Consider the following 11,821-nt stretch of genomic DNA (forward strand, 5'->3'; position numbering starts at 1 on the left):
GTGGAACACATCTTTTTTCTATTTCTCACAGGCAGTTTGTAGCCAGTGCTGAGGACTAAATGTAGTTACATTGTAGAGGTCTTAATTTCCTCATTCCTTATTTGATTCTTGCTCAAACAAGCAAATGGACCAAAAAAAAAAAAAAAAAAAAAAAAAAGCCACCACAAACCATGTCCATATACACAAAATATCCTCAGTGAACTCTTTGGGGTGTTATCACCTGCCTGTAAAAGAAGTATCTCTCTGAGAAGTTCTCTCTTACTCCATTTGTTCTGTCTACACGTACAGGACTTAAATTCCACTCACGTTTAATTGCAGCGTACAGTTCATAAGCTTGTGAGACTATAAGGGATATGGAAGTTTCTTTGCCTCTATTTTAGAGCATCAACTTACTTTGTGTAGTCTTACCTTGATAAGTTTTAGTATTTTGTGCCAAAAGTGGCAGAAATTGGCTGTGCCGGCATTTTGGATTCAAAACAAAGACATGAAAACTAAATAAGCCACCTAACCTGCTCCTTTAAAGAGGACAGTTAGCCTCCTCACAAATTCGAGACTTCAAAGTTTAGTCTGTGATGTGGCTGCCAGTAAGGTCAGATTGTGTTGGTATGCAAACATTAGCAGTGCTGCTTCAACTAGTAGGGGCTTGCACAGCGTGAAGGGAACCACTGCTTTCCCTGTTCGTCCTACTGCTGGGAAGAGGGGCAGGTTCTGGCCGTCTTCCAGCCTTGACTTTGTTCACAGGAGGTGACCACCTTTTCCTAGTGAGAGAAGTGATTTCATACTAGTGAAATTGAGAGCCTAAAGAGGTCAAAGTAGCTCATGCAGAGACAGTGGCAGAAACTGCCTGAATGCCTTGCTGGCTTTGACCAGAGTATCTTTGCAAAGAACCTGCTCCCTCCAGGTTAGATGCTTGTTTTGGCCTGGAAGCACACCTGCCCACTCTGTTTATAAGCGGAATTGATGGTGTAGGTTGTCATTTTCATTTATGCCTCCCCCTCCCCTTACTCAAATGTTGGCAGAGGTATTTGTGTGTGGGTGGTACTAGGAAACATGCTCAGGTCTGGCCTGATCTGGCATTGAGCAGCTGTGTATCTTTGTGTGGCCAGATGCATAGAAGTAAAAAGGAGAAAATGAAAGTGGACCAGCCACAGAAAGAAAAGGAAAGGGTGACTGTGTTGAAAAACCTGGACGGAAAACAAAAAACAAAAACAAGGAATGTGAAAAAGACAAAGGCAGGACTTGATAGGTAAATTTCAAAAAAAGAGAAGTTTTTAGGAGCAGAAAGTAATTATTCGAAAAGAAAGGCAACTGAAAGAAATGTTCAACAAACTTATTGCTAAAGAAGGTTTTTGGTTTTGTGTCATAAAAGGAAGATGATTAGAAAATTACTTGAATGAAAAGGAAGCGTTCCCACTTCCATGGCTCTTACTGTTTTCATGCAAGCTGATCTTCTGCTGATGTTCTTACTGCAGGCTCCTGGACTCATTTGGCTGTTTGCTTTCTTCTAAAATCACATGGAAGATGTTTCCTTTTGCTGTAAAGGGGACATTAAGTTGTCCCTCCTACCTTCACACCCAACAGTCAGAAAAGAATGATTGGGTCAAAACAGAATCGGAGAGTACTGTCAGTTGTGGATTCTATGGGTTCAGAATCTGTATTCTGGATTTTAAGTCAGTGTATGAAAAGCAAAGAAGCTGGTTCACCAAGAGAATGCTCAGTTACTTAAGATTCCTGGCATTTTATGTAGTAAATATTTTAATTAGTAATATCAGAATTCATGGCTGGGAGCTACTCATTAATACTGTATTACAGTGAAATAAAGTCCTAGAAGTTAAAAGCTGTGCTAGTGCTTTTACTTGTACTTGAACTTTCAGTTCCATGTAGAACAAAATTGACAGCTTCAGCATGCGTGGTTTGCAGCTGCACGTACAATACAATCTCAGTCCCTGAATCCCAAACAATAAAACAATATATAGGAGCAATGGATCTTTGGAAAATATATTTGTGAAATTTTTTTTTTAAGTATTGAGCAAGGTTGTTGCTTAGAAAGTGCTTCAGAAAGCAAGACGAAAAAGAGCAGAGTTCCTGAAACATATAAAGTTTGGATTTCCAGAAGGTTTTTCCTTTATTTGCTTGTTTTGTTGCCTAGAAACTGACCTAAATAAGACACTCCATGTAGGCAGAGTGTTCTCCAGTGAAGTTCTCTAATGGTGAAGGGTTGTTTAATTGATATGGGCAGAAGCACAAAGTATGCACAAAGAGTGAACACCCAACAGTCATTTTGTCAAGGCAGCAAGTCAGTTGTGCAAGACAGAGACCTTTCTGTTCCAGCTGTCATGTAAGCAGATAAATTAACATTCATCTTTCATTTTGCCAGCTGTTTTGGTTACCATGGATAAATTGTTGTACTTTACTTTGAACTTAGTCTGCCCAGCAATTTTAAAACATCATAGAACCCATAGGTGTGAACTTAAACTGGGGGTAGAAAGATACATCAACACGTAGTCTCTTTTCCCACCATGCTGTGAAGAACATGAATTTCAGGTATGTAGGCAAGGTGGAGTGGAGGCAGGAACCAGAACCATTACCTGGTGCTGGCTAGAAAGCCAGGGGACTGCAAGATTTTGTGCTTCCAGAGGGTCCTTAAAGAACATACCACAAGTGGACATATTTCATATATATATAACCCACCATTACTCAGCAACACGTGAAAAAGTCACACAGCATAAATTCAGCCCTTGGCCTGCAGCTCACTGGATATTTATACCGCATTGACTGCCCAGAACACTTTTGCTTGAGATGATACTAATCTTTTTTATTTTGTTTTCAGAGAATTTGAATCAAACGTCATGGTTAATAGTTACTGTACAGAACAGTTAATAACTTTTTGTTCCTGGCTGTTCAGTATTGTATACTCAGTACAGAATGAATACTTCAAACCCACAAGATTTTCTTACTCCTAATTGGATGAAAATAGTGCAGTTCTGTTTTGTAGATTTTCATGCCTGTATTACTTCTTTTTTTGTAAAATATGGAAGATGAAGTTTGTTTGGAATAAAAGATCCCAAACTACCAATTTCTGTGTTCAGACTCTTAGACTAAAGTCTTACATGAATGCCTTACATTTGTCTTATGAATAGAAATAGCCTGATTTTCAGAAATGCTGAACGTCCTCAGTTCCCAGTGACCTCAATGGACTCTGAAGAGCAGCTCTAATATCTCAGAGTTGTGCTCCCTTTTTTTTTTCCCCTCATTTTGAAGCCTAAATACAGATTTATAAGCCTAATTATTGGATATCCAGATGTGAGAATTTGGCCTGGAAAACAGCATACCTAATTTCTTTATTCATTGATCTCTTCTTCCTCATCTTCAAATGTTTCTTCTCCATCATTTGCTGTAGCTTCCTGGTATTGCTGATACTCTGACACCAGATCATTCATGTTGCTTTCTGCTTCCGTAAATTCCATTTCATCCATTCCTTCTCCTGTGAACCAGTGGAGGAAGGCCTTTCTCCTGAACATGGCTGAAAATTGCTCAGATATCCTTTTAAAGAGCTCTTGAATGGCCGTACTGTTGCCAATGAATGTGGAAGCCATCTTGAGGCCACGAGGCGGTATGTCACACACTGCCACCTTAACATTGTTTGGGATCCACTCCACAAAGTAACTGCTGTTCTTGTTCTGGATGGCCAACATCTGCTCGTCAACCTCCTTCATTGACATGGGACCACGGAAGACAGTAGCCACTGTCAGATATCTCCCATGCCTTGGGTCACAGGCTGCCATCATGTTTTTGGCATCGAACATCTGCTGGGTGAGCTCTGGAACAGTGAGTGCTCGGTACTGCTGGCTGCCTCGGGCAGTCAAAGGAGCAAAGCCTGGCATGAAGAAGTGAAGGCGTGGGAATGGGACCATATTCACTGCCAGCTTCCGGAGATCAGCATTGAGTTGGCCAGGAAAACGCAGGGATGTAGTTACCCCACTCATGGTAGCAGAAACCAAGTGGTTTAAATCGCCATATGTTGGAGTGGTGAGCTTCAGGGTGCGGAAGCAAATGTCATACAAAGCTTCATTGTCAATGCAGTAGGTTTCATCCGTATTTTCAACCAGCTGGTGGACCGAGAGTGTGGCATTATAAGGCTCCACCACTGTATCAGAAACCTTTGGAGAGGGCATGACACTAAAGGTATTCATTATCCTGTCAGGATATTCCTCTCGTATTTTGCTGATGAGCAAGGTTCCCATGCCAGACCCTGTCCCTCCTCCCAGGGAATGAGTGAGCTGAAATCCTTGCAAGCAATCGCAGTGTTCACACTCTTTTCTCACTACGTCAAGTACAGAATCAACCAGCTCTGCCCCTTCTGTATAGTGTCCTTTGGCCCAGTTGTTTCCTGCACCAGTTTGTCCTAAAACAATACACAATTGGAGAAGAAAATACACAAAGTTACCAGTAGCATTTGGGCACCTAATGGAGTCACATCACACCTGTAAAAATGAGCTGCTATTAATCTGTCAGGTAGATAACACTGCTCTTCAGTTTTGCCTACAAATCTCTCTGCTAATATCAAGCTAAGTTTTTTATACAGACTCCTTTTGCCTCAAATCTCCCATAGTTTTCATTTACGCCTTTGGGTGGCGTTTTCTTTTTTGGAGTCTAACTTTCCATAAATGCAAAGATGGCACTGACTCCTTGTTTTGAAAGCTCTCACACTCCCAGCCCTGCTTATTCCATAAACACACAGAGACTGTTTATATTTAAATGCTTTCTGTTTATAGGGATCATGATGAATAAAAAGCTAAATCACAGATGCACATTTCTAAATGAAAGGTTCTTGGACTGTTCTCACATTTGTTCCTTTCAGACATGAGGCACTGTTGTCATTCAAGGATGAGGCTAAGCTTCTGGAATAAGTCCTTTTTAAACTTACTATATCAAAAACTATGACTTTTTCAATCAATGGTTATCTAGCCTGAATGAAAACACTGATCAACAGAAGCTCCGTCAAAGATACTCCAAAACCTCAGGGGTTACCGAGTGCTATTTAACACTTACTGGTTTCCCTAGAAACTCACTACTCCTTGGGATCTGCAAAGCAACTTGCCAAATTGAAAAATTTACATTTCACAAGCCCTTCATTTTCTCCCCCAGCTTCCATTTGCCTCTTATGTACCACTCAGGATGGATAATCTGGATTCTCTGCTACATCACTATTTTATTATAAGATAAAGATTAAATAGGGGACCAGCCTTTAATACTCATGTTCCTCACAGTGGCTACTACATACGTGCACCATGCTACCGAATTCAGTCAGTAGTACTCTTGTAAGTAGTCATTGGAAGGAGCAGTAATTTCATAATCACATATATCCACTTCTGCATGGTTCTCCAAGTCCTCCCTTCCTTCCTACTACCATGCCCCAATTCAATTCCCAGTGTGCTGGTGCCAAACATACAGTTCTGGGAAAACTGCTCGCTGAGGTATTGTTCAAATATGACACACTTTATATTCACTACAAAAAAATGCTTGATTTCCTCAAGATTTATCTGGTTAATTGATGCATTGTTCTATATGCTGCTATGTTTTTCTCTCTTTGAATCTAGGAGGGTCAGCACTTCCTGTCCAGCTGGACAAAGCACAAAGTAATGTCCTTTCAAAACTAAATATGCTTGCAACCACCTGCAGTGTGCTTGAGCAGGTCCCCTACTAGAGACAGAGATCTGCACAGCACAAGACAATGCTACTTCAGATGCAGAAGGATCTTAAAACCAAAATCTGAGTTTTAAGAATATATTTTGCAGAACATCCCCTTTATGCTGTATTGCCCTTGACAGTGAGAGAATAGGAGAGAACGCAGTATAGGAGCAAAGAATTAGGAAAGAAAAAAAAATGGCAATTATTCTCAAAAATATGGAAATTTTGTGTTCATAGGAAAAATAACCATCAGCAGTCTGCCTTGATTTGCATTGGCTTAGTCTGCAAAATAAAATAGGAAGTAAAACATGTAATACAGAAGTGGATCAATCGTCCCGCAGGACTAATTCACACAACAGGATTTCCCAGAAGCCCATACGATCACTGCCATCTATTGCATTAACACAGCCTTTGTACCCATACTGCAGTTTAACTGTAGCAGTAGCTGCCCACTATCTGTTTCCCTCCTGCCCATGACTATCAATTGCTCTTGTGTTAACACTGCACTCACCTACAAGGCAGCCACCTGCCTGGGGTCTCCTATGTTTTCTGTGAAACCCCAATGGATGTCCCCCACTTACCAGATACCTACCAAAACTCTGAAAATCACATACTATACTGAAAATTGTAGGCTTGGCAGATCTTTGCCATCTCTAGCTTCTGCCTCTTCTCACTGTTCACTTACTGAAATCTAATGGAAGTCTATAAGAAGTAGTCCCAGAACTAATGCTGGTACCACCAGATCTTCCAAACCACTGTTTGTTCCTCCAGTGCTCATGTGTAAGTTTGAACTGCATGTGCACAAAAGCCATTTTTCTAACAGACAAAAAATAGCAGCTATTTTCTGAAAACTTATTTCTCTCCTTTCCTCTCTCTACTGCTTGAAATAAAAGACAAACCTAGGAAGAGAGACTGGTAGCTTGCATACTAATACTTAGAAGACTATTGTGAATGGCCTTGGTGCAGAACATACAATGTGATTTAGAGAGGGAAAGACAGCTCCTTTGACTGGCTAACAGCCATTTGTGTTTATCACCATCAGTTCAGAGAACAAACTGGAGAGATACCTATGCTAGTATGGATGTAGACAAAAAAAGGAATGAAAAATGCAGGAGCATACAAATGAAAAATGGTCAACAAAAATAGTTACATCAGACTGTTCATAACAGATACTGGTGGACAACTGTATGCCATTAGGGAGCCAACAGACCTGCTGCTTTCCTACCTCATTCCATCTGTGCTTCTTCACCCTTTACATCAGTATCCTGCAGCATTAAAGTACAAGGATTATGTCTGCATCCACCTCAACCTCCTACTAGCCTGAGCTAAAATCCCTGTATCTGGTGTGTGTGATCAGCTACATAATACAGCTGAATGGAATTCTGATTGATAGTCCACAGCTACTTGTTACAGATATGCACACATACGCGTATATGCATGCAAAGACTGCAAACATCTCCATCAGAATGAGCCCTAACAGCCTGGCATACAGCAAGTATGGAACTGCCAGCCTCTGCCACAAAGTCCTTTGTGGGTCCAGGCTGGATTTTTAAAAGAGAAAACAAAGTGCTTTGTTGGCTTTTAATACAGAAGATCATTACTTCAGCACTCAGGCAGCCATTCTGCACTATTCAGCAGGTTGGGAGGACGGTGCCTGATGCTGGCAGGGCCCTCCGTCAGATACGAGTTCATCACATGCTACTGGTTCATTGTTAGCTTGTCAGGAAGGGAGTGCAGTGAACTGAACTATTGTTAAAGACACTAAATTGATTTTGCCCTGGTTTTACTGCTGATATGCTAAACTGTAAAGTTCCAACACAGGTATTTCCAAAAGTTGTGCGAATTCACTTTTAAGGGGTTGCTGTGGTACACAAAGGAGAAAGGGAGTAAAAGTAAAAACCTGAACATAGAAACTTGCCTCATAAAGCTGCCTTTACACCAAGCTAACTTGTACATATTGTAACTTAAAATTCTTTTGAAAGGGATCGTTAACATCATTGCTACGGATCATATGAGAGAAAATTAGCAATAAAACTTCAGTTGAACTCAGTTAAAGTAGTCAGTTAAAGGCTTAATATGAATCTATGGCTTCTTATTCCCTACCTCAACAGAGGGAGGTTGAGCTACAGTTTATTTCATACCACCCAAACAATGTTTATCTTTTCTCTGTCCGTCCCTGGCACTGTTCCTTCTTTATGTTAACACAATATACCAAACTAAGCTTGCTTTGGTAGGAGGAAGTGTGGCTAGTGCAGACGTGGAAACTAGAAGGCCACTAGAGCCCTCGTGGTAGCTCTCATTCAGGCTTCCTGTTTGAGTGGTTCTCTTGACTTTCACATATTGTCTCTCCTTTAGTGCTAAGGGACCGACAGCACTCCTGTACCTCTTAAGGATGCTATGAAATTCAATCATAGTAACGGTCACTTTTAAGCTTACATAGGGAAGTACTACAGAAGTGCAAAGAAAAACAGTAGAAGCCAGAACACTTCCCCAAGAACACTGCAAAACCTAAAGTTCCTCACGTGCTGTCAGATTGTTCCTCATTGTGTTGCAAAATAGCCCAGTAACTGGCTCTATGAGTGGTTTCAGTTAGCCTTCCTTTAATGTTAACTATGCTACACTGTAAGGCTCCACTGAAAGAGTTAAATTACACAGCATTTAAACAACTTCATACTCATGCATCTAATGTGATTTCAAATCAAGAATAGTTTGGTTGGTTTGTGGTTGAGTTTTTTTTTCCCCTCTGCTTTCCATTTCCTGCAGAATTTCCATGCATTTTGTTGCAAATAATTGGTCTCAGGATTTCATTAGCATTCAAATATATTGAAAGTAGATGTACACTATCTGATGATTATCACAGGAAAGTTTCAGTAGTTTGCTAATTGAAGAAACAATTAACAGAAGAATGACTTGTTCAATTAATGGGACCTTTTGGCTGATTTACAGATAACTGAAAATGGATTGTTAAGCTAATAAAGTTTTTGAGTACTAATATAATAATATTTTGAAACAGGGAGGAGGCAACATAGTTTAAGTGTTTTTTTTAACCATTTGCTTTTTTTTTTTTTTTCCTTCCTTTATAAGTGACATCCACGTACCAAAGATGAAATTATCAGGCCGAAAGAGCTGACCAAAAGGACCAGATCGCACACTATCCATGGTGCCCGGCTCCAAGTCCACCAAGACTGCTCTTGGCACGAATTTCTGGGCTACAACGAAAAATAAGCATGTCCTTAATGTTCTGGAAAATACTGAAACAGTTACAGTGTTTAACATACAATTATATTGCTTATTATTAGTCTAATACAGATTGTACATAGACAAATATTTCCTATAGAGGAAATCATAGTAGAAGATGAATCCAAGCATAATAGGCACAAAACAAATCCCACTGAACAGCAGACTTGATATCAGATGTCAGTAGAATATTACATTTTGTAAGCATTTTGAGGATTAGACGTAAAGAAGGGAAGTTTGACTACCAAAAAAAAAAAAAAGTTGAATATTCAAGTAGACAATCTTCTCTGTGTATAAGGAGTGAGTGCAAGGTTAATGTCCAAATCATATAATATCCCAAGTTGCATTGTCCCATAAGGATCGTGGGTCCAACTCCTGGCTCCACAAGGGAGCACCCAAAAAACTCAGACCATAACGATGCTAAAACACATAACTTTTCATGCTTGAAGGACTCACCATCAATGAGAGAGCTATTTGGTGCAGGTGGCAAACAACTGATAAGCACATTTACCAGAAAGCACAAGAATCTGTATGTAGTTGAAACTGCTCAAGGAAACTAAGGTAAATAATACCACAGAATCCCAGAATCACCAAGGTTGGAAACAACTGCTAGGATCATCCAGTCCAACCATCCTCCTATCATCAATATTTCCCACTAAACCATATCCCTCAATACAACATCTAAATGTTTCTTGAACACAAATACATTAAGCTAAGCTGGACGGAAGAAAAGCACTCCAAGTTCTTCTCAATGAAGAAAGGACTTACTGTCCCCATTTTAAACAGCAATATCTTTCAGCACCAGTCTGACTCAAAGGACTTCGGTGCCTTCAGCACCTTATTAATGAATCACCATTTACTCACTGCCCAACTCTTTCAACCCACAAAACAAAAACTGCATACTACAGATATGGGCTCACAAAATCAGCAGTTCAACGTGAGGCAGCGGGTAAGAGACAGCTGATGCATTAATCACGCGTTACAAGAGAGAACAGCGATTAACAAACTTCCACGCAGGCTTTGCCCTGTGAGACACTCCCTTCTCTCCGCCTGGGGAACGCCAGCTGATGCCGGGAGGAGGGCGGCCAGAAGCGCTTACAGCTCACAGAACCGCTCTCTCCCACATTCCCGGCTCATGGAGCCCGTCGCCCAGCACCCCTCCCCGCCCCACACTTACAAGATGATTCGTTATAGTAGACATTGATCCTTTCCAGCTGCAGCGCTGAGTCACCGACATAGCCTCCGGCTGGGTCAATGCCATGCTCATCACTTATCACTTCCCAAAACTAGGGCAGGGGAAAAAAAAAAAAAAAAAAGAACAAGAGGGTTGGGAACTCCCCTGCCGAGATCCGTGGCCCTGCCCAGCTCCCTAACGGCCACGCAGCGCGGCCCGGGGCAGCTGCCGGATTCCAGTCGCGCCCAGCCCCTCCCTGCGACGCCGCCCGACAGCGCCCGGGGCGGCACAACTGCGAGGGGTACTCGGCTCCCCACCGCCCCGCGCCCGCCGCCCAGCCCCGGCCCCCCCGCTTTACGAATAGCTGTGAGAAATCCCGTCGGTTTCAGCGCTCCCCGATGCCTTTTTCGGACGGCTGCTGAACTTCCCTGACCGCCTGCAGCCGCCCGGAGCGGCGGGAAGGCTCCCCTCAGCTCACCTTGGTCCCGATCTGGTTGCCGCACTGGCCCGCCTGGATGTGCACGATCTCCCTCATGGCGCTGTCCCGCACCGTACGCCCCGTCCCGCCCGCTATCCCGCCGCGCAGCCCGGCTCTGCCCCGCGCGGGCGGCGCTTTATGGGCTCTGAGGCGGTGCACTCTCCCCCTCCCCCTCCCCTTTCCCCGCCGCCCTCGCCAACGGCCGCCCCCTCCCGGGACCGCCCCACTCGGCCCTCGGGCGATGGGGGCACGTTCCGTTACCTCCGGGGAGCAGGGGTGGCTGAGCCGTGCTCCCGGCCGACATGAGCGGCAACCCCGTTGTGGGAGCCGGAGTTGGGTTGTGCGTCCTCACCCTGCTTGCTTCATTCACACCGCATGGAGTCATAGGACCGCTTGGGTCGGAAGGGACCCTTAAATTTCACCTGGTCCAACTGCTCTGCGATGAACAGGGACACCTACAGCTACACCACGTTGCTCAGAGCCTGAGTATCTGACTAATTGGTTCTGCTGCCCCCGAGGTGGCTCTGATCCACACTTTGCTTCTACAGTGCATTTGCTGAAAGCAGATGTGCCATTTTTGCCCATTGTGTAACTCCTGACCTTTCTGTATACAGATGACAATCAGTCTTCTGATGTTCTTCACTCACTTCGTCCTGCTGTCCAATCACAGCTGGCTGCAGCCTTCCTGGCATGCAGCGAGGGCATGCCAAGCAACGTGTAGGCCTTCTCACCATGGTGCCAACAGCCATCTTTGCACCTCTGTTCTCTAAGATGGGCTTGCTAGCAATCTGCTGCCTGAAAGTTGTCACTGGGAAGACAAGGGATCATTATGGATCAACAGTCCAGAAAGCTTGTGTTGCCACATTACAGACCATGCCCTGGACTATGCATAGTTTGAAGAGCTTGATTTCTAATGAAAAGGAAGACTTTCAGTCCCCTCCGGACAGCAAACAAGTCCCCCAAAGCTGTAGTATCTCCTTTAACAGCCCCTTAGATAGCTGCTTCATAGTTTCCTGGGGAGAAAAAAGCTGTCCAGCTTTACTCCTTGCTTTAGTGCCACTGCGACTCAGTGCAATGCAGCTCCCCGCATAGCCCTTGTAGAAGGCATTCATCTGTCTGAGCACATCTTTACAGTCTGAATAAACACCTTCTGCTGTGAAACCCTTGGGTGCACAATCCTTGAGGCCAGAACTGCAGAACTTCACTGTCCAGCTGAGTTTCTTAGGTTATAGAAAGATGTG

The 11,821-nt window shown here is 43.2% G+C and overlaps 1 protein-coding gene across 1 annotated transcript; it reads right to left on the minus strand.

Moving 5' to 3' along the window:
* Nucleotides 1–2,788: 2,788 nt before the first annotated feature.
* Nucleotides 2,789–10,737, minus strand: TUBB6 (tubulin beta 6 class V). The gene is made up of 4 exons (XM_085220749.1): nucleotides 10,581–10,737; nucleotides 10,106–10,214; nucleotides 8,790–8,900; nucleotides 2,789–4,405 (listed from the first exon to the last, which is right to left on the minus strand). Exons 1-4 carry the CDS (start codon nucleotides 10,635–10,637, stop codon nucleotides 3,342–3,344), a joined length of 1,341 nt encoding a protein of 446 aa, XP_085076875.1. The 5' UTR covers nucleotides 10,638–10,737; the 3' UTR covers nucleotides 2,789–3,341.
* Between the last annotated feature and the right edge of the window lie 1,084 nt (nucleotides 10,738–11,821).

This window comes from Meleagris gallopavo, chromosome 3 (genome assembly GCF_905368555.1).
Source record: "Meleagris gallopavo chromosome 3, MGAL_WU_HG_1.1, whole genome shotgun sequence".
Lineage (NCBI taxonomy): Eukaryota > Metazoa > Chordata > Aves > Galliformes > Phasianidae > Meleagris > Meleagris gallopavo.